At 36.4% G+C, this 27,702-nt stretch overlaps 1 protein-coding gene across 1 annotated transcript in view; it reads left to right on the top strand.

Annotated features, from left to right (window-relative positions):
- nAChRbeta1 (nicotinic acetylcholine receptor beta1) overlaps positions 1-27,702 on the top strand; it is a 584,647-nt gene that overhangs the window by 240,999 nt on the left and 315,946 nt on the right. Inside the window, exon 2 of the mRNA XM_069816523.1 lies at positions 24,199-24,335. Within this exon, the coding sequence (XP_069672624.1) occupies positions 24,199-24,335 (137 nt within the window). The remainder of the gene's footprint in view (positions 1-24,198; positions 24,336-27,702) is intronic.

The following is a 27,702-nucleotide window of genomic DNA, read 5'->3' as shown; positions in this document are numbered from 1 at the left end:
AATTGCATTACCGAGGTTCAGGAACACAGAAGAAATCCTGTAACAATATTTACCTCTAAGGCGACCATGTCTCAGCCGTGATACCACACTTTTAAATTAAATTACAACTATTTCACCAAAAAGAAAGAGAGCGTTTTTCAAATCTTTATAAATGCAATTACCTAAGACATAATGATACCTAAAACTTACACAACACATATATTTTAAACTACATACATGCATACATACATACTTACATACATACATACATTACATACACACATGCATACATTACATACACACATACATTACATACATATATACATACATACATACACACACATACATACATACATACATACATACATACATACATACATACATACATACATACATACATACATACATACATACATACATACATACATACATACATACATACATACATACATACATATACAGGGACATCATTTTATTTTTACTTCAATTTTTACTGTACCTCAGTTTTTTAATGTACTTCACTCCCACCCCCTCTACTAATGAAGTTCAATCGTCCTCCACACAGATCCAAGACCGCATATACAGTCATAGTAGCCTTACGGTCACAATAAACAGTACGTTCCAAAAAATATGTTCGCGTTTTCCAGTGACGAAAGAGCTTTCAATATTGAATCATTTTCGGACAGGTACTGTCGTCCATTTGCCTACGTCGCATCCCGGTTTCCCCCACCAGCTTTTATTCGCCAGCTAGTGGCTGGGCTGTCTTAGCTCTTTTCCGAAAACATTAATTTCTGTTAGGAATTGGACGTCTACGTAATATTATACAACTATTTAAAATAATTTAAATGAAATGGCCTCGTTATGTAATTAACTGTCACGTGATTTCCCCCATTTCTACGACCCTACGACAAAACCCCTTGGACGGACAGTAGATAGTATGTCTGAGTAGTTTTATCTTTTCGGATCGGGCAGAAGTGAAGATTGAATTTACAGTACGTAAGGTACTCTTTTATAAAGTAGGGACAGAATTATTTTAACATGAGTTACTAGTACGAAGGACGAAACTAGTACTTGAAATTAAGTACAATAGTCTATAGTGCGATAATATGCACAAAAGAACTGAAGACTGTATCGAAATAAACGTCAACCATTTTAAAAAATGTGTTTAAATATCCACATTACGATTATTTTTAAATTTCAATTCAATTTCAATTCAGGAATCCGCCCCTGAGCACGAGTTCTACTCTTTCAGGGGCGAGCTAAAGTTTTTCTGTATATATTATATTTTATGTTGCAATTATTAGCAAAATAATAAATAAATAAATAAATTCTCTATATTGTACGCAAATGTGCTGTAGACAGTATAATATACACTGCATAATGAATACGTCCACATGAACAGCTCACTTCGTGAGTAAAAACACTCACTGTTAATACAGTACTGTGTTTTGATTCAACAAAAACCTAATGAAAATGATCAGAATCAAAAGCGCAATATTTCCTAGTTTACGTAAATGGATGAACTACTTTTCTTCCCTACTATACCTAGTAAAGTGATTTGTTTGTATATTACGCCAGTATCATCGAACTTCAGTCGTGGAAGGGGGTAGCAAACGGCGTTGATCTTGAGCTATAGGCAAGTTAATATTAAAAATGTTAGTAAAAATAAAATGATGTCCCTGTACATTACATACATACATACATACATTACATAACATAACATAACATAACATACGATATGCGGCAAAACAAACGACACGAATTATTGTTCATCTGAGAGCCTATCCACGTTTCCCTAGCAACGAAGTATTTATTTATTATTATGCAGTGTAATAGTTTGACATATTGTGAATTCAGTGTTGTGTTAACTTCTGTAATATTCTCGCAACAGAGGAGGAAGTGTTTATCGTGGAACATTATTTGTGATCATATGGAGTTGGACGTTAGATTGGGTCAAGTTTGCTTCACGTTAAAGAACAGTATAAGGAGCGATTTAATAAGGAGGAACCAAATAACAGAACAAAGTTAGCTGTCGTTGACAAGTTCCGTCATATGGGATCAATCTTAATATGTCAACGAAAGGAGACAAAAGGACGCCCAAGAATCGTCACTACAAACTAGAATCATGGACGACTTGTCCAAGAGGTGTTACAGTCCTCAAAGCGTAGTCTACGACTAACTTCGCTGAAACTTAGTTTGCGCGATAGACCTGTTCAGCTGATGTTTAAAGAGCTGGGTGGATTTACATACCGCATTCAAGTTGATAAGCGTCTAACAGAAAGGGATGAGCGAGCCTGATTATATTATTGCATCCAAGTGTTGTCCAAGATGCATCAAGATCCAGATTTCTTCTGCAACATAGCCTATGGTTTTCAGATGACAGCCATATTCACCTTGATGGCTACATCAACCGACAAACAACTCGTTTTTTAGAGTTTTAATGACCCGATGTCATCATAAGAAACCACTGCACAGTGCGAGGGTTACGATTTGGTGAGCCGTGTCCGATCTCGGAATATTGGGCCCGTATTTCGTCGAGGATGCTGCACATAATCCAAAAACAGTAAACCAGGCACTCTACAGAGACCTCATTATTACCCCATTCGTGCGGGATTTGCACAGTTTTTGTCGCGCAGAAACTTACACCTCTAACGACAATGGATGCAGCAAGATGGAGCTACAGTCCACACCGCGGGGGAGTCACTTGTCCTTCTACAACGACACTTTGGAGATCGCACGTTGCAAGATTTATTTTAACGAATTTCGCAATTATTCAATTTCAATTTATGGCTAAACGGTTTAATTCGCAAGAAACACTCAAGACACTAACCATTCAGATTATTTTATCTATCTCCTTGTATAGAAATCAGCCATTTCTCTCCGGTCGTTACTGCAACAGAGCGCTGCAAACATTGGGCAAAGACTATTTTTCCCTGTTTAACTGTGCTTCATCGATAGAAAGTGTAATGAACTTTTGTTATATTTAAAATGTAGAATCGGCTCTTAAATTTTGATGCATCGGTCCCCTTCCTCTCTGTATACGCCTAATATGTAACTTATTAGCTATCCAAGCCAAGAATCATACTAATGTATCACTACGCCGTGGCAAACAGAAAAGATCAAGTAGGCTACACATTAATATATTGGTACATTAGGTTCATTACTTAGTATAATAGTTGTTAATTACTTTGCACTGACTTGAATTGACATAATATATGTAAAAATGTTAGTTGTAATGCAATATTTACTAGGACTATATTATACAGCGTATATTGTCTTTAGCTTTTAACCAATCTCAGATCAGTCAGTAGCGTCATATTAGTTTGATCTAGTGCGGTTCTTGGATTGGAGAGACATTAGGATATTGGCTTAGAATGCATTACCTCAGTGGCGTAGCCAGACTAATTATTTTGGGTGGGCCATTTAGGATTTAGAAAGTACCTGACCCATCTTCTGACAATGCCGCTACCGTGAACTCTCTTGAAACTCATTCTCGGAAGTGTTATTTAATAACATGCAAAATTATAATAAACAATCATGCAAGACATGATACAAACGCTTCATAAGGTGAACTGGAGCTGTCGAGATTTCCTAGCAACGAATCTGTAGATCGCTGTCTTTCAACAAATCCCAAGTTTTCTTTCTCTCGTGGGATAGAATTGCTAGATTACAAAGCCTTGTGCTTGGCATGGTTGTCGAATTTTTCGTTTCAGAGCTTTTAAAAGCTTTATATCATTGCCTTAATGAAGAACGAACATTTTCTAATATCCATTTTTGGAGACTGAGGTGCTTCCGATAATGGATTTGCAACAGCAAGAATATCGTCTAAACATTCCAAATAAAATAAGGTGTCAAATTTTTCTAGCTGATGTAACAATTCAGTAGCCACCACACCTTCCTTCCTTTTATAGGTGCCAGACAATTTTTTAGGCCCAATCCAACACAGTTAAATTGACTCTTGAAGAAATGAACGCATTTTTTACTTCTTACCTTATGGGGAGAGGATGGTATTTTTTTTTTCCTATTTGGTGTAAAATATTAATTTTTTTGTATGTAGAGAGCTCATAGCTGTGGCAACTCAACCAAATAAAAATATTTTAAAAAAGTTATTTGGGGTCCAAATTTGAAAAAAAAATATACCCAATGCAGAATTGTACTGAACCGTTTTTAAAGATAGATTCAAACAGTTTTTTGCAATGTATTTGCAAAAGCATGTTCTACAAACTGTCTGTAACAGAATTTTGATATTAGTCCCTACGTTTGTAAAATAAACAATTAAAATTTAATAATTTTCTGATTTCCTTTCTTGCAAACAAACGGACGTATTTTCAATATGAAATCAATTAACAAAATTGTTACAGAAAAAAGTTTCCTAATAGTCTAAAGAATGTGTGTTCTAAATTTCATGCATGTATCGTTAATAGTTCAGAAATTATACCCATTTTTGTCTGGCAATGTACCAAAAAAAATGAAGTTACTGGAAACCGATAAAAGCGGGCGTGTGAATTAAAAATCCATAGCGCAGGAAGTTTAAAAATGACGTCTCAACATCCGATAAGGGTACAAATACCCACAAAATGTTACACAATGCATTCCACACATATAAAAGGGTATTTTAAAGAAAAAAATTTGAAAATTTAATTTACCGGAAACAACAATAAAAGTGGACGAGTGATTTAAAAATCCAGGAAGTTTAAAAATAGCGACTCAACATCCGATAAGGGCACACATAACCACAAAATGTTATGCTATGCATTCCACACATATCACAGAGTATTTTAAAGATTTTTTTTTTAATTTACTCATTTTTCACCAAAAAATACCATCCTCTCCCCTTAATGCTATCGACTTTAACTACTGCTCTGGATCCATGGTTTAGTTTTAATGTCGAGTATTTTCCATAAAAAACGCAAACATTCGCATATTTTTTGGGTGGGCCCACTGCAGTACCTTCTTAAATATTCTATGCATTCAACCAATAAATAGTAAAAATAACACGAACTGACAGAACAAAATTATCTGTCGGTTATGTGAAATACATGTTGGTTTAGCGAGCGAAATAAAAGGTAACAATATTGTTTACCACATGTTTATCAATAAAATCTGACGTACAGTCTCCTTATACAGGTCGTCAGTTAACCACGGGATATTTTTGGCGTTACAGCGCGAGCAGAAACGCGTCAGAGAACATTCCATTTCATCGCATGATTTCAACTCCTAAAAACTGCGCCACGGTGTCTTAAGAATTCGCATCTACCAGACTAAATGCTACACGAGCGTTGGCTTAATGCTAAGACTCCAGCAGGCGTTTTTGTGCCGCGTTATCTGGCGTTGACAGGAGTTACCTTCGCGGAGCACTCAGCAGCATCGCGGGTACGCTTGGCAGATTCCCGCTAAGTACAGGGCTTCAGCTCCGGTGAAGCGCACAAATGTCAGTGGACCACAAGTAGAAGAGGATTCGAGGCGTAAGGCTCTTATGGGCGTGATCCTATGAGACGTCCATATTTCCAAGCCTAATGCCACATCGCTACAGATATTAAATGATGGCGAGCACTTCAGGGACTCCTTAAGCCCAGTCCGGATCATAACCCATAACGACATCTCTCACGTTCTTTTTTTTTTTTTTTTACTTTTTATTTGTTTATATACTTATCCATTTTCTATTAAGTCAATGCAACATATTATCTCAGACATGAAACTAACATTCATTTAACAGGAAATTATAAAAGTGAACACATGTCGACATTCTTCAATTTATTACTTACTTACTTACAAATGGCTTTTAAGGAACCCGAAGGTTCATTGCCGCCCTCACATAGGCCCGCCAGCGGTCCCTATCCTGTGCAAGATTAATCCAGTCTCTATCATCATACCCCACCTCCCTCAAATCCATTTTAATATTATCCTCCCATCTACGTCTCGGCCTCCCTAAAGGTCTTTTTCCCTCCGGTCTCCCAACTAACACTCTATATGCATTTCTGGATTCGCCCATACGTGCTACATGCCCTGCCCATCTCAAACGTCTGGATTTAATGTTCCTAATTATGTCAGGTGAAGAATACAATGCGTGCAGTTCTGTGTTGTGTAACTTTCTCCATTCTCCTGTAACTTCATCCCGCTTAGCCCCAAATATTTTCCTTAGCACCTTATTTTCAAACACCCTGAACCTATGTTCCTCTCTCAGAGTGAGAGTCCAAGTTTCACAACCATACAGAAGAACCGGTAATATAACTGTTTTATAAATTCTAACTTTCAGATTTTTCGACAGCAGACTGGATGATAAGAGCTTCTCAACCGAATAATAACACGCATTTCCCATATTTATTTTGCGTTTAATTTCCTCCCGAGTTTCATTTATATTTGTTACTGTTGCTCCAAGATATTTGATTTTTTCCCTTCAATTTATTATTATTATTATTATTATTATTATTATTATTATTATTATTAGGGTCCGTATTTCAGCTAGCTATAAACTGGAATGAAGTTGCCTGATTCAAAGTATATGTGACGTCACAGCGCACGTTCGTATACAAAATAGTTACGCATCCTCTGTCCTCTTCCTCTAGAAAGTGAAAACCGGGACGCAGCCGTAATGAGTAATCTTAACGATCACTGCCCTTACTAGTCGTATTAGGGCTATTTAAATAACTACACCTTTGTGACTGATTGGAGGTTCATTGCAGAGCGTGTAATATTGCGGGGCATAGTTGAGGATATTTTAACTAATATTTTTTACTGTCAATATAGACAACATTACATATAAATTGTGTAAAATAAACGTAAAAGTGATTAAAAAACAGTGCACTGAAAGACACTGAAATACCAAAAGGCGCAGAAAGTGTGTTGAACGTAATAAAAAAGGACCAGTACCGTAAAAATCTCAAAGTATGAAGATATTAACTCGACGTTTTGCATGGATTTGTGTAGCCTACCATGATGTTAGTGCCAACATCCCAATTAATAAATTAAATCATCTCAGTTTTAGGGAATTTCTAGAAAAGCACATAGATAATCAGTGATGAGCGATATGCAATATCCTAATGAAACACGAAAAAATATTAGACAATAGGAATATCTTGTACTACTACATCATGCACCAATAACGTCATGTGCTATTGAAAGAATTTCTTGCAATATAAAATCATTTCAAGTGACATCCGCGTATGTTCAATTTCCGTAACTTACGAATGCACGTTATTTATTATTCACTGCAAAAATCGCGACGAAAATGAACATCACGGCTCAAGCATGTGTTTACTAGTATAACTTCAGAATGCCGGGAGTTGACTGTACTCCACGAACACGCAGCGACGGTGTCTTTGTGTATATCCTTGTCCGTTGCATCATCTGTGTTCGCCGTACTATATACCCAATGTGTCTTTAACTTCAGTCTTTAGGTAGCTGGAATATGAAGCCTGATTATTATTATATTATTATTATTATTATTATTATTATTATTATTATTACTTATTGTTCGCCATTCACCCATATGAAGCCAGTTGTATAGACCAATTTATCGACAGAGTCTTTACCCAGGGTGCGGCCACGGGAGGCTAGTCTAAACTACACCCACGACGAGACGAGATAGAGATTTGTTGCGATGCCATAGTAGTGATGGGTGTGATTTGAAGACCTGTGATTTTGTCTACATACAAACTTAAATACATTCATACATACATTGTTTTGCCCAAGGAGTCGGCCTGGTTGGCGGAGTTGGTATAGCGCTGGCCTTGCGGGTTCGATCCCGGGCCAGGTCGATGGCATTTAAGTGTGCTTATGTCAGTAGATTTACTGGAATATAAAAGAACTCCTGAGGGACAAAATTCCGGCACACCGGCGACCCTGATATAACCTCGGCAGTTGCGAGCGTCGTTAAATAAAACAACTTTTTTTCTGTCCAAGGGCAGGTATTTCACTGTAAACTCAGCATTCTTCAATATTTCCTATTTTCTGCCTTCCTCTTAGTCTCAGCATGTGACCCATATTATCTTAATGTCGTTTATCATATGATGTCTTCTTCTGCCATGAACTCTTCTTCCGTTCACCACTCCTTCCAGTGCATCCTTCAGCAGGCAGTTTCTTCTCAGTCAGTGACCAAACCAATTCCTTTTTCTCTTACTGATCAGTTTCAGCATTATTCTTTCTTCACCCACTCTTCCCAACACAGCTCTATTTCTTATTCTATCTGTCCATTTCACACGCTCCATTCTGCTCCATACCCACATTTCAAATGCTTCTAGTCTCTTCTCTTCACTTCATCGTAATGCCCATGTTTCTACACCATACAATGCCACACTCCAAACAAAGCACTTCAATAAGGAGACCTGTAGTAGTATATGGTTGTGAAACTTAGACTCTCACTCAGAGAGGAACATAGGTTAAGGGTGTTTGAGAATAAGGTGCTTAGGAAAATATTTGGGGCTAAGCGGGATGAAGTTACAGGAGAATGGAGAAAGTTACACAACACAGAACTGCACGCATTGTATTCTTCACCTGATATAATTAGGAACTTAAAATCCAGACGTTTGAGATGGGCAGGGCATGTAACACGTATGGGCGAATCCAGAAATGCATATAGAGTGTTAGTTGGGAGACCGGAGAGAAAAAGACCTTTAGGGAGGCCGAGACGTAGGTGGGAGGATAATATTAAAATGGATTTGAGGGAGGTGGGGTATGATGATAGAGACTGGATTAATCTTGCACAGGATAGGGATCGCTGGCGGGCTTATGTGAGGGCGGCAATGAACCTTCGGGTTCCTTAAAAGCCATTTGTAAGTAAGTAAGTAGTAGTAGTAGTAGTAGTAGTAGTAGTAGTAGTAGTAGTAGTAGTAGTAGTAGTAGTAGTAGTAGTAGCAATAATAACAGAAACAATAACAAAAATTAAAACAATAATAATAATAATAATAATAATAATAATAATAATAATAATAATAATAATAATAATAATATGAACATTTTATCGTTCTAAAGTCAACATTTGTTTCAATTTCTTGATTTTGTAGTTTTTGTTCGTTTTAGCTTAAAAATTATTGCTGTGCACTCACTTCTTTCGATATGTTTTATTTAAACTTGATTTAAATCACATTTTCGAAAATATCTCCACATATCAACGATCAGCGTGACTATGTGAGTGGAAGGAGCAGCCTCGATGTAGAAGTTCTTAGTACAGCGATGTTTGACTGAAAGCATTGGAATCAGTTTTACCCTGCTCAGCGATCGTAACGCGCCCAGGGGACACTAAATTACTGAGACTCTTCAAAATAAAAGCTGGGCGAGATTTCTTTTGGCAACAAATATCAAAATTCGAAAGAATCAGATATGAATATTCTTTGCATATTAATATTTTCATATTCAATTTGAACATCAAATTTCTAATGAAGCCATATCTTTTTAAATAGTCCGTTAATATCTGTACAAAAATTTGAGTTTCCTACTATTATTGATAGTTTCTGAGTTACATCAATTTATGTTGAGCACGGTGACCAAAAAGCACGGAAAAACATCTTAAGAGTCACTTGATATAAATTTTCACTTGAAGGACCAGGCAGTAATTGTTGTGAGGTTACTATCATTTTTTTACATTTTCCGCCTTATTTTTTAGCAATTCCTCACAGATTTTATATTATTTACAAGTCTAGCCTTCTATTTGCTAATCTTGCCCATGATGTGTAACTAACTATACATACAAATGCAATATAAAACACAAAACCACACTAACTGCAACTTATATAATACACACTATTTATATGCTATGTGTTTCAGACACTACAATAACTATTTCTGTCAAGATGTAACAACCACATTTCTATACTTTAGACCAAAACAATTTTCAAGCATGTTTGACAAAAAACAACTGAAGGAATAATACCGTCTCCTGCGATCTAGTGAATAAAACGAAAAACTATTGGAGATAGGGCTGCCACACTATTGAAGAATGAAGATATATAAAATAAACAACCAAAAACAGATTGTGATTGCGGTAAATTTAAAACAAATGTAATTGGAAAATGAAGTGGGCGTAGCCTTTTAAATACCAGGCTAACACAGTTTAAAAATGGCGTCATTAAATGTCATAGCGTTGAGTTAGGGCTTAAATTTTATTTGTAAAATATTCTCTACAGTCAAAAGATTACTTTAAGCGAACAACATTTTTGTAATGTGAGCTTTAGTCAAAGTTCAGTATCCTCTCTCCTTAAGGCCTATATTACACTATCAAATCTCTGTGTCACAGAATATGATAAAATTTTTGATCAAATAAATATGATCAAATGTAGAATTTTGAGTATATTACACTATGTCAAAGATTTTATCATATCTTTCATCAAAGTTCTAATAATGGATTCACAACAGTTCTATGCCTGTTACAACTCTAAATGCAGTGAAGGTTATTACATTACTAGGCCTACTAAAGAAGAAATCAAAGAAAAAACGTATTTCATTGGCTTAGACTGTAAATCTGCTAACAAAAAAAGGAAATTTCACAGGGGAAACAAAAACCTGAGTATAAATTAACTCTGAAATTTTAGGATTATATCCAAAGGTGGTGAAGTTACAGTTAATTTATATTCAGTTTTTTGTTTCCCCTGTAAAATTTGCTTTTTGTTAGTTATCAGGTTTACACTTCAAGTCGACGATTTAGGTTAGAGATTGGGGTAGGGAGAACAGATACAAAAGAAATCCATCAAACTCTACTGAGAGAACTTCAGTGTGAAGATGTGAAATCCTAAATACAGTATACTAAGTATTTAATAATGGATGGTGAAACATTTCATGTGTCTCATAATCTAATATTAAAAATTTTGTGGTCTTCACAGACCATGTGTACTTAATGTCCGCCATTTTCTTTCTTCTCAGTCACAGATTTTATCAAAGGTATGATGATGACTATAACTTTTATCACAGAACTATGCCACAGCTACATGTGATCAAAGATTATATATTACACTGTAAAAGATTTTATGCTCGACCATGCCGAAATGTAGTAATTATACACCTGGTAGCAGTCCTTTAATGCATGTCATTAAAGTACACCTACTCATTAAAGTACAGGTGTTCAGCCAATGACAACTCAGCTTACAGGTGTTCAGCCAATGTCAAGTCAGCTTTGTACCGTTATAAAACCGCAAGTATCGATTATTCTCGGATATGCAATCGGAAGAGAATTAGCGAAAAGTCACGGAGGCTGGAAATCCAATACTGTCGCAGAAGGTTATGTTCTGTTACTATAATAATTAGCATTAATTGTAAATAATATTCAAATAAATTCAATTTGTCATCTCGTTTTTAAATGTCGAATTCAATAATCAAGGTTATATCAAGTTTAACGGGATTACATCAAGGTCAATGACATTATTGTTCCTCGGAAAAAATCAATACTTTCGCGTCTGCGCACGTCTCACAATTCACGACCTAGAACATGGTCACTTCCGATCTTGTCAGATACAAATAAAATGTATACATCTGAATAATTTCAAGTTAGAAATATGGTCGAGCATAAAAAGTCGTATGAAACTTGCCTATAATGGTTATTAAGACGCTTGTATGAATATTATGAAACTCGCTTGCGCTCGTTTCATAAATATCCATATTTGCGTCTTAATTACTATCATTATAGGCTCGTTGCATAATGTACTATTATCATATATATTTTATCAAACTTCTGTGACACAGAAATGCGATAGTGTAATATAGGCCTAACACGTATCTTGTGTTCGATATTGGTTTATCTAATATACAAATATGTGTAATATTGTTGATGTTATTTCTACTGTGGTCTTGATTTATAACTTTGCTTGAATTTATTTATATTTTTATACAGAGCATGTAATTCATGCCTGCAAAATATCAGGGATTTGCTAGTTTATTTCGCTCAGCTTCAGCTAGACCGTGCACTTGTTTCTGACAATTGAAAGAAGCGTTCGGACAGCGTGAGCTACTGCACATTCCTCAGCCATCAGTTTTACTTCTTAGATAGTGACACTGAGAAATGGGACCGTGTCTCTACATAAGCCCTGTGCATGAGGTGGGGGTGGGGGTTGGGGGTGGCGCTTGGAGACGGATGTCTATCATTTGTCGCAAGGGGAGGCGAGATATTTGGGTAATAGGATGAATAATTTATAGTCCCTCTTGCATACCAATGGTAAACAATAAGTTACTTGAGCTAAATTCTCTTCTTCACTTCTTTCCCCCTTTCCGTGCGTTGCAATCTTTCTTTCTTTTTTTTTTCTCCGGCAACAGTTCCATTGAAAGCAAAGAGTTAAAGTGAATATTTGAAACTGAAGAAAAATGTAGTGCCAAGAGAGAAGGTTAGATAATTCAATAAGATGAAACTCTGAACTCGTCTTTCAAACTAAATATTTCCATATCCATCAAATTATGAAATCACACACACACGCGCACGCGCACGCGCACGCACACGCACACGCACACGCACACGCACAGATATATATATACATATACATAACTTATAGTACGAAGAGTTGTAAAATATAATCACTTAATAGACTATCCTTGAAATGCATAAAATATGAGAAGACTAAAATTAATTTGTCACAGATATTAAATTTATTATTATTATTATTATTATTATTATTATTATTATTATTATTATTATTATATCATCGTCATAACCACCAACGTAGCTCGGGCGGTAGCACGTCTGCCTGCTGATTCGGAGTTGCGCTCGGGCGTTCGTTTGATTCCCGCTTGGGCTGATTACCTGATTGGGTTTTTCAGAGATTTTCCCTAATCCTAAAGCGAATGTCAGGTAATCTATGGCGAATCCTCGGCCTCATCTCGCCATCACCTATTCTATCGACGCTAAATAACCTAGTTGTTGATACAGCGTCGTTAAAATATAACGAAGTTTGAAAGCCATCGTCATTTTCATTATCACTATTATTATTATTATTATTATTATTATTATTATTATTATTATTATTACTGCGTACTACTTAAATTCATTGTCTTTACTTTCGTTTCTTATTTAATTTAATGTGTACTACTGTGCTCTCTGCTCTCCCTACTCCTACAGCGAATGTCAGGTAATCTATGGCGAATCCTCGGTCTCATCTCGCCATTACAAATTCCAACGACGCAAAATAACCTAGTAGTTGATACAGCGTCGTTAAAATATAACAAAGTTTGAAAGCCATCGTCATTTTCTTTTTCATTTTCATTATCACTATTATTATTATTATTATTATTATTATTATCATTATTATTACATAATTTTTTTTTATCCAATGCCACCAGGTTGTCTTTTCGACATTTCTGGTCTTCTCTCCTGGCCGTGACTTAGTTGTAACCCACTTCTGAGGTTGGGGCGCCTGGAAGGCGGAGTTACATTACCCTAGTGCTGCTTATGATTAGATTTTCTCCGGAGCGGTTGTTTGCGCGCTTTCAGTCGGAGACCTCCGGATTACCTCCGATTGATGCCGCGCAGGTTGTATATGTGCTGTGGCGCAGACATACGCTTTCCGCTGAGCATTCCTTTAATCGGATCAGGTAGTGATTCGAGTCCGCTGACGTCCGCATATCTTTTAAAATAAGTTCCAATTTGTTGTTCTTTATTCTCTCTTTTATGTTTATGTCTCTCTCTCTTTCTTCGGCTCTTTTTTTGTTTTGCTTGAAGTGCTACGTTAGCTGACAGATTTTTTTCTAGTTTTGAAATTCATAATATATGTGGAAAGGCGTATTAGTTTTACGTCATTGATCAAATTAATAACATTCAATCTAACTGCAAAACTAATGCAGAAGTAAAGCTTTTCAGTACCTAATGTAAACATTTATACTGTAGTTATACTAGAAACTCTCGTTTAATCGCAAACAGTGTTTGTCAGTTATTATTCTAATCGGTTTAGTTTAACGTAAAATATATTAAGGGAGCTTCAGAATGGAGCAAAAGAAATGTGGGATATCAATTGGTTAAAGTTTACTGTTCAACATACTTTATTCAGATTCTTCAACGGACAGGATTGTGATTATTGTGTTAAAGGGTGTCAGTATTTGAACTACCTCTTCTAAAACTCGCCACTCTTTCTCTGTAACAAAAATGTAAGCGGATATCAACTTAAGGATAATTGTAATTATATTATTACCGCATGTTTCTTTAACTTCATTCAGAAACTCAATATTTTAACCCTAACAGTAAAATACAGGGACATCATTTTATTTTTACTAATATTTCTAATATTAACCTGGCTATACCTTTGGATTAACGGTTGAGAACACCGTTTGCTACCCCCTTCCACGACTGGAGTTCGATGATAGACTACTGGCGTAAAATACAAACAAATCACCTGACTAGGTATAGGAGGGAAGGAAAGTAGTTCATACATTTACGTAAAGTAGGAAATATCGCAACTTTGAGTTTGATAATTTTCATTAGGTTTTTCTTTAATCAAAATACAGTACTGCATCAACAATAACTGTTTTTACTCACGAACTGAGCTACCCATTCGGACGTATTCATTATGCAGTGTATATTATACTGTCTACAGCACATTAGCATACAATATAGAGAATGAAGTTAAATTGAAAAATAATCATAATATGGGTATTTAAACACAATTTTGAAAATGGTGGCCGTTTATTTCGATACAGGCTTCAGTTTTTTTTTTTTTTTTTTTGCATATTATCGCACTATAGACTATTGTACTTAATTCTAATTACCAGTTTCATCATTCGTACTAGTAACTCGCGTTGAAATAATTCTGTACCTACTCTATAAAAGAGTACCTTACGTACTGTAAATTCAATCCTCACTTCTGCCCGATCCGAAAAGATAAAATTACTCAATCATGCTATCTACTGTCGTCCACACCTGTGGAGTAAAGGTTAGCGCGTCTGGTCGCGAAACCAGGTGGCCCGGTTCGATTCCCGGTAGGGGCAAGTTACCTGATTGAGGTTTTTCCGGGGTTTTCCCTCAACCCAATATGAGCAAATGCTGGGTAACTTTCGGTGTTGGATCCCGGACTCATTTCACCGGCATTATCACCTTCATCTCATTTAGACGCTAAATAACCTAACCTGTTGATAAAGCGTCGTAAAATAACCTACGGTACTAAAATAAAAAGTTATCTACTGTCCGTCCAAGTGGTTTGTCGCAGGGTCATAGAAAGGAAGGAAATCACGTGACAGTTAATTAACGAGGCGCTTTTATTTAAGTTATTTTAATTAAACAGTTGTATAATATTACAAAGACGTATAATTCCTAACAGAAATTAATCTTTTCAAAAAAGAGTTAAGACAGCCCAGCTACTGCTTTTCACAGAGGGGCGAGCAGAAGCGGGTGGAGGAAATCGTGATGCGACGTAGGCAAACGGACAGAACCTGTGTGAAAATATGATTCAATATTGAAAGCTCTTTCGTCACTGGAAAACGCGAACATATTTCTGGAACGTACTATACTCACTAACTCAGTACTGTTCGTGTTTACTATGACCGTAAGACGACTTTGACTGTATATGCTTGGTTCTGCGTGGAGAACGGTTGGAAGTAAGTTATATTAGTAGAGGGGGTGGGAGTGAAGTACATTAAAAAAACTCAGGTACAATAAAAATTTAAGTAAAAATAAAATGATGTCCCTGTATAACTCAAGTTGTCTAAACAACAAAATATAAATCAAGTCGTCTTTTAAATATTTCATATGTTTTTTATTGCCTCGAAAGTTACGTTTTAGAGAAATTTCAAGACTTTTCCCTATACTGTGGGCCTTTGGGAACAAAAGCACTAAAACTATTTAAAAATAAATCGTATCAAATGTCTTCGTAATTGTTTTTGTGGGCGCTGTCATCAAGTTAGCGATTGTGGTCTAACAAATTCGAAGTTCCACCACCCTTAGAGTAAATTCGCCATAAAGTTTACAGCGTGCGACTTTATTATTACATTCAACTAAATTAAAGAATTTCCATGCGACGGATATCCGATTTGGTATCATTTTATTCCACTCACAACTACCGTCAGTCCGTACGCGCCAGTCGTCCTTGAGCTAACTGTCGCTTCGCTCCGAACCACCGCATCCCTCCGTATGTCCCCTGTTCAATCTACGGTAGTACCGGAGATCACCGGTGGAGAGCTTTATTCGTAATCTCCGATTCCTTCGCGGTAGTAGTCACTTCGATGAGCAGCACTACATTACCCCGATGATGTGATAGGAAGATTATGATAATGTGGTGCCAGGAGAGGTCTTAAATCTAAACTTAACCTAAATTCCAGACCATGGACGAACACAGGAATAATCCCCTTTAAGGAAAAATTCCTGTGCTTTAACCGGGAATCGAACCCAGGACCTCATGAAGAACTATAGCCAGAAGCTCTGACCACTAGACTACTTAAATTCATTGTCTTTAATTTCATTTCTTATTTAATTTAATGTGTACTACAGTGCTCTCTGCAACCTAAGTTAAAATACTACTTTCTCAGCGAACTCTCGAAGATACTGTTTTTGGTTTTCCAATTGTTGGAAGATTGCTGTTGTCATTTGTTAATAATACATGTATAGTGACTTTAGTTGTGCTTGATTTTAAAAGAACTGAAGATGTGGATTCCTAAGTGTATTAAGTCCTTCTTTTAAGATTCCATCTTACTTTATTCACGTTTTAATTTACCCTTTTCAAGCCTATATAATATAACTGTGTAAGCTTATTTAACTGACTCCTCTAAGTGTTGACTTAGTGCCTGCATATGTTTTTTTTTTTTTCAGATGGATCTAAGGTCGTTTATTTTATCCGTTTTTGTCATTTGGCTTATATCTTATCATTTGGACTTAGGACACTTTGAAATATGCACTTCTTCAATTGGCAAACAAATCCGTGTTATGGTTCCCATTTTGTAACTAATTATAAGTCACTCTGTACTTTTTAAATGTATAGAAATATTATAATGTCACTGTTTTGAACAGCATGGCATTTTAAATAGCGTTTATGATGATAAAATTTACAGGGTGAAATCAAAACTCTGGAACCACCTTATTAAATTTTAGCCCGATTGAAGTTGTCATGTTGAATGAATTGCCACAAAAGGCACATGTTATATATTTTAACATATTTAAAGCCATCTTGCAAAGATGGCTAATCGAAAACCCATCTTTTTATTTTCGACTCTTCTGTAGATCTAAGTATTTTTCAGTAGTGTACACTGTTAATGTTATTTTGGTTTCACTTTCATTTTAAATGTATTTGTTCTATTTTTGTTTTGTATTTATCTTTGTTCTTATAGTTCATAACTCTGTATAGCATCACTCTCGATGCTCACGACGTTAAATACAATAAATAAAACAAACGTCTAATACTGTATTGAATACAGATGCTCCCTTTCATTATAACACCAATGAATCAATCGATTATACACATTTTTGTAACAGTGTCATTTTGAAAGCCGACATATTGGATACTACTTTAGAAATTTCGCGTGTTCACTTTAGATTGTGTAAACGTGGATACAGCTATGAAATTCCAAATGGAAAAGAAATTATATGAAATGTTAATGTATGAAATAAAACAAACAGTTTCTACATCATATGCTCAATATCGTCGTTCATTTTATGAAACCTCGTATGTGACTTTAGAGAAACTAATTTTTTCTACAATAGTGCGTAAAGTTGCATTTTACCCACTGTTATGAGTGCCTAAAGTGAGTCTTTAAACCACTGGTGCCTGAAAAAGTAAGTAATCACTTTAGCACTGCTATTCATTTTACGCACGGCAAAAGAAAATTTAATATTAAATGTACAAACTTCACTCAGTAAGAAATTAATGCATTACCTCGATCTTTCATTACTTAAATATTACACGTAACAGAAATAAGTAACAAATTTAACATTCATATGTACATTTCAACCCTTATTATTCTGAAGTTACATGCAGTACTCACTGTAACTGTTTCTAGCCGCTTTGTTGATTAGACGGCCATGAAATCGTGAACATGAATAAAACAGGCTGCCATTCCATGGATACTTACTTTTTAATGGTTGTGAGTTTAGATGGCCATGACATTGTGAACTTATAACCTCTCCAACTTGAAACATTTATTTAATGTAAATTTGTGCTATCGTAGAAAAACATTATATGACACACACTCGTGCCAAAAAGAGAATCTTTACGAACTTGTCTCATAAGTAACTATTTCAGGAAGAAGAAAAAATTCATTAAAAATCAATAGGCCTGCACTGATCCTCGATGATGTCATTAATTATGTTCATCATATTCACCAACATTTCCTACTGAATTATTTCATATTCTTATGTAGACCCATTGATTTATAATTAATTTTTATTTCTCCTGAAAAATTATTTTCTGTGAAGTCACATACGAAGTTTCATCAAATCAACGACGATATGCTTTTTATGGTCGGCAATGCAACGTTTTCCCCATTCATAACACGCCGAATCATTTCAGGACTGACATTATCACAAGCCCTACAGAATCGGCTCATGCTGTAAGGAGATTCAAAAGAGATTCCCTGGTGTCCAAGTTTCAAATCGCAGCTCGATTCAAAGTGTAATAGTGTTTATTTTTTAAGTGTTAATTTTCAATAACTTAAGTGACAAAGTGTATGTAGATTTTTAAGTGTTTATTAATGTTCATTTTAAAGTGTTTATTAGTAATAACTTACGCTACAAACTATAGGTAACTGCGGACTTCCTGACACCCGTTCACCGCGGATATCGGCTTGACTCGTCCAAGACCCGCAAGCAATGGAAGCGGGCGTGCGGAGGATTGTTCACCCAGTACCATGGCTTTGGTTAGGACGTGCAGGAGAGAACGGTTTGAATCTTTTAAGGGGCCTCTCCATTCTTCAGATCTAACGTCCTGTTGTACTACATAAAAGAAGCTGAGTTTAGGCTGCGGATTACCAGGGCTGTTGACAACATTGGCGGTGCTACGAAGAGTACGAGAACAGCTTCATTACCGCATCGACCGGTGCCGTGTCATACGTGGCAATCATACTGAGCATCTTTAAAAGTTTGAGAGATTTGTCTCTTTCTTGTAAAGGTTCCATGAGCTGAGTAAAATAAAACATTTGTAGTAATTGAAGAAAATCCTATGTGCCCAAGGAGTATAATAAAGTGGTTCCACACTTTTCATCCGTCCTGTATGGCCTAACGTTTGTGCAGAAGTGGACAATCATTTTTCTTTCTTGTACACGTATATTTTAACAAGTTTTAAAGCAGCAATAATTTAATTACAGGTTAATATTCGTCACGTCAGCTATTACAGCGCAACATACAGTACGTTAAAGTAAAAGACAACGGACATGCACGTCTGGTATCGGAGAATGCAATTCGCAAATACGAAATCAATACGCTACTACGCGTCAGTTAGCAGAACTTCGTTTCAATTATACGACAAACTATTATATCCTTATCATTAAATATGCATCTAGAAGACGTGGACAAAATACATTTTAATTAAATTCATTTTCATTCTGCAGGTTTGACAGAGTTCGGAAATCTAAGTGAAATTCATCTCATCATTTTATGCTTGAGTATGACTCACGGTGAAGGAAGAAGAAAAATGAAGCAGAAGACGGGTGCTATATATCGGATTGCGTTATGATACCGAGGGGTTTCGGATGAATAAATTGAAGGAAAGCTCCTAGACCAAATTCGGAACCACACCAATATGGAGAAAGCGACAGAGAGAAAGAGTAACTACTATACCATACTATGTGGTATTGGACGTAGGAAAGCAGTCACGTTTCTCTCCTTCACTCGATGGTTGAAAACACAATGGAAATGTTATGTAAATCTCTATGGGGGTCTCCTGTTTTGTACAATTGTGTAGAGAAAAGAAGTCTAAAACATAGCGAGCTTTAGATCAAATTGGATTCCAAGAGCAACGCCAGTATTTTATGCCATGGCACTGTCTTCTGTTTTATAAACATGCAGCAGAGCGGGGGTAGGATCAAATGCGAAGAGAATCAGAATCTTCCAACCTTCATGATGCAAGTTGTTCTTTTCCTACTGACATCACAACTATCACCGAAAGAGTTACTCTACTTATTCACCATCACAACCATCATCATCGTCACCATCTTCATCATCCGTTGTAGTTGTCGATATTATACTAACATCGTCGTCGTCAAATTATAGCATCTTCATTGAATTGAATTTCAGGACGGAGCACTATAACCCAGCACTGCGACCTAGAAAATCTATTGCGCTAACCCTTCAACTGGGTGCATTCCCAACCCAAACCGGCTGACTACACCAAGGTTCTCTGCGTACCCTGGTTTCTAACAGACAACCCCATTCGTCCCTAGGCCAGCCCCCTCCGTGCGTCGACAGCCGACGTTGAGAAAATGCTTGTGAATGATATTTTTCGCCGAACGATCGCGCTCTTGTACGAATAAAGCATGCTGCATAGTGAACTTAATTCGGAATAAGGAAATGATGACAATCTTTATCACAATTCGCTTTTGAAGAATTTGGCCCTTCGACATGTTCAGTCTCAATTCCATCTTTTTAATGGTCTACCCAAGTCTCTATTCCCTTTTGGTTTCTATTCTAATGCTATTTTCGGAATTCTTGTTTCTTACATTCTGCCGAGATGTTACTTCCAATTTCTTTTGTATTTATTATACTGAGAATATTTTAAATCATTTCTAATTTAAAGAATTCTGCAGATTTGGTACAGCCTTTAAATGATTTCAAAAATTTTCATTTCTACGATCTTAATGTGTCTAACATTTTTCTTCATTACAATAGGCTAATATGCCATAATTTTGTAAAATTGTATCATTGTATATTTGCGTGTGTGCTCTTTTAATTTTAAGCTACAACACATTGTCAGATACTTCTGCAACTTAAGATCTATAATTTTAGGCTATCACACATTGTCAGATACTTTTGTAACTTAAGGTCAGATACTTTTGTAACTTAAGGTCTATAATTTTAGGCTATCACACATTTTCAGATACTTCTGCAACTTAAGGTCTATAATTTTAGGCTATCACACATTGTCAGATACTTCTGCAACTTGAGGTCTATAATTTTAGGCTATCACACATTGTCAGATACTTTTGCAACTTAAGATCTATAATTTTAGGCTATCACACATTGTCAAATACCTTTGTAATTTATGATCTATAATTTTAGGCTACCACACATTGTCAGATACTTCTGTAACTTAAGATCTATATTTTTAGGCTACCACACATTGTCAGATACTTCTGTGACTTAAGGTCTATAATTTTAGGCTACCACACATTGTCAGATACTTCTGCAACTTAAGATCTGTATTTTTAGGCTACCACACATTGTCAGATACTTCTGCAACTTAAGATCTGTATTTTTAGGCTACCACACATTGTCAGATACTCCTACAACTCAAGGACTATAATTTTAGACTGCCACACATTGTCGGATACTTTTGTAACTTAAGGTCTATAATTTTAGGTTACCACACATTGTCAGATACTTCTGCAACTTAAGATCTATATTTTTAGGCTACCACACATTGTCAGATACTTCTACAACTCAAGGACTATAATTTTAGACTACCACACATTGTCAGATACTTTTGTAACTTAAAATCTATAATTTTAGGCTATCACATATTGTCAGATACTTTTGTAATTTAAGGTCTATAATTTTAGGCTATCATACATTGTCAGATACTTTTGTAACTTAAGATCTATAATTTTAGGCTATCACACATTGTCAGATACTTTTGTAACTTAAGGTCTATAATTTTAGGCTACCACACATTGTCAGATACAGATGCCTCAAACTAGGAAGCTGCCTGGAGAGGGGAAGTAGTAGAGCTAAAGGAGGGGCCCCATCTAGGCTCATATTATCTGAAAAGTTGACCTCTTGACAATGTATTCAAGATGTACCCTCCATATGCAGCCTTCTCAACTGTTATTAGAACTGAGCTGTACCGTTCTAGTCCACAGTGCACAGTAGTAGGCGGACAGTGGTAGGGGAGAAGTGCTCTATGCGCCTGCGCGAACGAGACAGCTTGCTAGTTTGAGGCATCTGTACTTCTACAACTCAAGGACTATAATTTTAGACTACCACACACTGGCAGATACTTTTGTAACTTAAGATCTATAATTTTAGGCCATCACATATTGTCAGATACTTTTGTAACTTAAGGTCTATAATTTTAGGCTATCACACATTGTCAGATACTTTTGTAACTTAAGGTCTATAATTTTAGGCTATCACACATTGTCAGATACTTTTGTAACTTAAGATCTATAATTTTAGGCTTCACACATTGTCAGACACTCCTACAACTTAATTTTAGACTACCACACAGTCAGCGCTGTTTAAAGTAATAGCTCCCGAGATAATTAAAATGCTGAGCTTGTTCCAATATATAGTCGTCTACTTCAATGTTGATTCTGACCGAGCATTTTCCATAAAATGTCACTGTCTTGTGGTCGTCAGCACTCGCTAAAATGGGTAACGGGTATGAAGTGTATCTGAATATGCAGGTCGTGCAGAAGTGAGAGGGAGGAAGCATACTCGCCAGCAGCCACGGATGCACGCTAGTGCAATGTCTTATCCGTGAGTAAGAGACGCTAGCCCGAGGGTGCACTGTGCTGATGACCGCTGATTTACATGATAACAATGACATGTGAAAAAATGATGCCGAAGTGAGTCCGAGGTCCAATGCCGAAAGTTTCCCAGCAGTTCTGCTTCAATTGATTGAGGGGAAATCTCGAGGGAAAAAATCAACAAGGTGACTTATTCGGAAAAGAATTTGAACTCGAGCCCGCTCGTTTCAGTCAGAAGTTTGCGCCATAGGAACTACCGTCATTATCAAGAATCTCGTCTCCTTATCACCATTTTAAAAACTAATTTATTTCGTAATCTTTACTGTTGTTGTTTAGTCAACTGTCCGAAGACAGGTTTGAACCTCTTAACTAACACCAATAAGGCATCACTCATGAGGCAACTAGGTCAGGAGATAGATACATCGCCGATTAGCTACATATTCCACTAGTCAGACTTAAGTTGTATACAAACAATTGTTCTTCCTCTGACACATATCGTCAAGTGAGATACACTGCCTGATAATAGATCTATATATCAGCCAGAACCTCAGTCAGAGGTAGCTGCTTGAGAAGGATGTAATAATGGAGGTGAGCAATACTTTCAATTTCACATCTTGGGACCGGTGTTCGACATCTCATTAAATCTTCAGTGAACGATACTAAAATAGTACATTATGTAACGAGCCTATAATGATAGTAATTAAGAACTGAGTATGGATATTTATGAAACGAGCGCAAGCGAGTTTCATAATTTTCATACGAGCTTCTTAATTTCCATTATAGGCGAGTTTCATACGACTTTTTATGCTCGACCATATTTCTAACTTGAAATTACCGGTATTCAGATATATTCATTTTATTTGTAACTGACAAGATCGGAAGTGACCTTGTTCTAGGTCGTGAATTGTGAGATGTGCGCAGACGCGAAAGTATTGATTTTTTCCGAGGAACAATAATGTCATTGACCTTGACGTAGTCTCGTTAAACTTGATTTTTATTTAATTGGGTTATTTTACGACGCTGTAACAACATCTAGGTTATTTAGCGTCTGAATGAAATGAAAGTGATAATGCCGGTGAAATGAGTCCGGGGTCCAGCACCCAAAGTTACTCAACATTTGCTCGTATTGGGTTGAGGGAAAACCCCGGAAAAAACCTCAATCAGGTAACTTGCCCCGACCGGGATTCGAACCCGGGCCACCTGGTTTCGCGGCCAGACGCGCTGACCGTTACTCCACAGGTGTGGACAGTTAAACTTGATAATATTATAATATTATAACCTTGATTATTGAATTAGACACTGAAAAACGAGATGACAAATTGAATTTATTTGAATATTATTTACAATTAACGCTAATTATTATAGTAACAGAACATAACCTTCTGCGACAGTATTGGATTTCCAGCCTCCGTGACTTTTCGCTAATTCTCTTTCGATTGCATATCCGAGAATAATCGATACTTGCGGTTTTATAACGGTAGAAAGCTGACCTGTCATTGGCTGAACAGTTGTAACCTGAGTCGTCATTGGCTGAAAGACCTGACCTTTAATGAGTAGGTGTACTTTAATGACATGCATTAAAGGTCTGCTACCAGGTGTATAATTACTACATTTCGGCATGGTCAAGCATAAAAATATTATGAGGCTGAGGAATTCATAAGCATAATTCTTTCTTCATTTACATCTAACATGAAACAATCTTTGTTACAGGTTGGTGCTCGGAGGATGAAGAGCGACTTGTGAGAGACCTGTTCCGAGGCTACAACAAGCTCATCCGCCCCGTGCAAAACATGACACAGAAAGTGGATGTTCGATTCGGTCTTGCCTTCGTTCAGCTCATCAATGTGGTAAGTTTCTATGCTCTATACCACAAATTAATTCCTGTATGACAGCATTGCCGTTTTATGATTTACAGGGAAATTATTTTATTATCTTCTCTTTTTCCTCATGCAGACTGTTCAGCCTCCAAGGAGTTAAGCTACCTATTAAGGCTAATCCACAATAAACCGGGAACGGAAACGACAACAAAAACGAGAACGGAAATATTGTTAAAATAAATGTATTTAAATATGAGCATTCACAGTTAATTATTATGAATTCTCACATTTAAATACATTTATTTTAACATTATTTCCGTTCTCGTTCTCGTTGTCGTTTCAGTTCTCGGTTTATTGTGAACCAGCCTTTATAGTTAAATTCTCTACCATGTTGAAACTGATCACTCAAACATTTATGCTGTCTTCTTTTACTTCTTTTTTTTTTCGGATTATATAGAGAGCTCGACAGGAAACAGGCTTAGATCAGGTAGGCCTAAATACGGTAGTCCATTTAAGGCTGGTTCACAATAAACCGGAAACGAAAACGTCAACGAGAACGAGAATGGAAATAAATATATTTAAATGTTAGCATTCACAATAGTTAATTGTGGATGCTCACATTTAAATACATTTATTTTAACAATATTTTCGTTCTCGTTCTCTTTGTCGTTTTCTTTCCCGGTGTATTGTGAACCAGCCTTTACTGTTATAGATCGGATACGACTGTCGAGGAAATAAGGTAAGCGTTCACTACATCGTATCGCACGCATCGACTCGGCAAATCCGTCCACGTTTCTCGGATGAGCAACTTTTCCGATGCATGCGATCATGGCCTTCTTTAATAAATCAATTTTAATTGGTCAACTGTTACTATTATGTTGTGCCATGTTCAGTGTCGCGTTAAAATGGCAGACGGAAAACTTACTTCGCGTGTAGAAAACTGCGAAGAATTATATAATTTGAGGCATTCCCATTACAGTAATCAAGTCGTTTCTTACATATATATTATATAACCAATATCTCTTTCGTTTCTTCCTCTTCAATTAATAAGCATGAAACAATTACAAATTCTTATTCGTTAACACTCATGAATAATAGATCTAACTTCAAAACTCCTTTGTTTTCAGCAATGTCAATATCATAAGTCATATGTTTTAAACAGCTGATACAGAATCCGATGAGACGATGAGGTAGAGCCGTTACAGTGAACGCACTGCACTTAAAATATCCGTTGCGTGAGATTCGTACGAGGAGTGCGATACGATGTAGTGAACACTTACCTATAGTGTGAACACTTCCCAGGATAGAGCGTGGGAATATTTTGTATTGCGTAATATGGACAGATAACACAGGCCGAAGGAACTTCAAGTTTAGAGCAGTAGTAGGTAGGCCCTATATAGCTAACTTTTATTCAGTGCAGTTCAGTTTAGTTTGCCGCAATGCTGCATATATTACAACAGTGAACATTCATTACTATACATCTATTATGAGACATGGTACAAAAAGTATTGTGTTATATTTATATGGAAATATCTTGGCGTTCAAAAAACCATCTGATTCAATAATCCAGAACTTAGTGAAATAAAAGAGAGAGACCGGATCATTTTTAAATAAGAAAGAAGACGCATAAGCCACACTCCAACTGAAGAAAATCTCGATGACATAGGCTATTGGATAGAACTGTCCTTCACGACTTGTTCACTTTCTTCTCATTATTCTTCGTGCGTTCCGTCTTTTATTCTTCACGTTCTTAATTGCCTCTTTTTTCTTCTCTTCATTGTTCCTCATATTCTCTCTCTTTTTATTGTGCCCTATTGAGGTCACAAAGTGGGCGTACCTTCCACGTATTCTTATTTCATTTACTTTGTGAATGTTGAAAGTGAACGTTTATACCCCCATGTTTATGTTGGTACCATTCTACCAAGGTAACCGTGCAGTTATAAACAAACATGGCTGACCATAGTCCGTTCGCCATCGACCTTTCCCAATCCTAATGACCTGAGCCGTTTATGCACATATTCTATCAAATTTAAGCCAACTGTGGTTGCTGATGCTTGATACTGCACAGAAACCACTGTCGTCGGTTCGAACTAAAGTGCTGCAGAACAGCGCTTAGAACCGGTTTATATTCGACCGATCGGAGAACAACTGGCGAGGTTGAACATCCGACCGAATATTCGATTTTCAAGCGGTTGCACCAAATGTTTTGCAGGGTAGACAGAACACCAGGCGCACTTCACCATACAGAACTCTGATGACATTTTCTGACTACACAAATGGAGTAATAATTGAAGGAAATTTACTTTTTCTAATTAAAAGAAAAGTGTTACCTTGAAATAGGCCTATAATTGATTGGACACTTTGGTACATCTTTTTTATTAATATATAAATCAACAAATGGACACCGGTAAAAACAAAGGAAATAAGCGTAATGTATAGATAAAATCTGACATGTAAACATGTGCAAGAATAAAATAAATTACAATTCCTTACAAAATAGAACAGCAAATAAGTACACATTTACTATTGTAAAGTTTATACTTTAAACTCAAAATGCACAGGTTATCTGTAAATGAGTAATTGTTAATATAGTCTAATGCGTTTTAATTACTCTAAGTGGATGTATTATTATTTCATTAATAAATCATTTTTAAGGAGGTAAAATGCGATTAACAAAAATGAAAACACTCTCAAGCTATAATGGTTGTAGTTTCTTGATGTGTTGCTTATGACGATAACTAATTGCAGTACCTGAATGAATGAATGAATGAATGAATGAATGAATGAATGAATGAATGAATGAATGAATGAATGAATGAATGAATGAATGAATGAATGAATGAATGAATGAATGAATGAATGAATGAATGAATGAGGTAGTGAGCGAACGAACGAACGAATTGAGAAGAGAGGAGGACATATCAATTAAAAGGTACACGATGATAATTGCGTTCTTGAAACGATCCCTGAAACTTCTGTCTTTCATGATCTAAAGCCGTCCACCCGAGAAAGACTCGGACATTCGTTAAACCCTAGATCATATATGTAACAGATAACTCCTCGCTACGTTAAAATCGGCAGCACTTTGAAGAGAACAACCGCCAGGATCGCCACCCGTCCGCCGTAAACGAACACGAGATGGCAGTACAGTCGCTAATGCAATTCAAATGGGAATTATGACGTGACTCCTTATGTAACAACTAGATGGCAGCGTAGTAAACCTGACAAAAGTTGTTAACCTCAAAGGCTATAAGCCCGACATATCTGTTACATATATGATCTAGGGTTAAACCAAACACTGACACACTCCGCGGGACGGAAGAGCTTTGCATACAGTCTATACCGCCAGGCGTTCTGTAGCAATATATAATTTCCATTTCCCTTAACTGGTTGTGCA

The sequence above is a fragment of the Periplaneta americana genome, chromosome 17 (assembly GCF_040183065.1).
Source record: "Periplaneta americana isolate PAMFEO1 chromosome 17, P.americana_PAMFEO1_priV1, whole genome shotgun sequence".
NCBI classification, from domain to species: domain Eukaryota; kingdom Metazoa; phylum Arthropoda; class Insecta; order Blattodea; family Blattidae; genus Periplaneta; species Periplaneta americana.
This window is presented reverse-complemented; position numbering and strand designations above follow the sequence as displayed.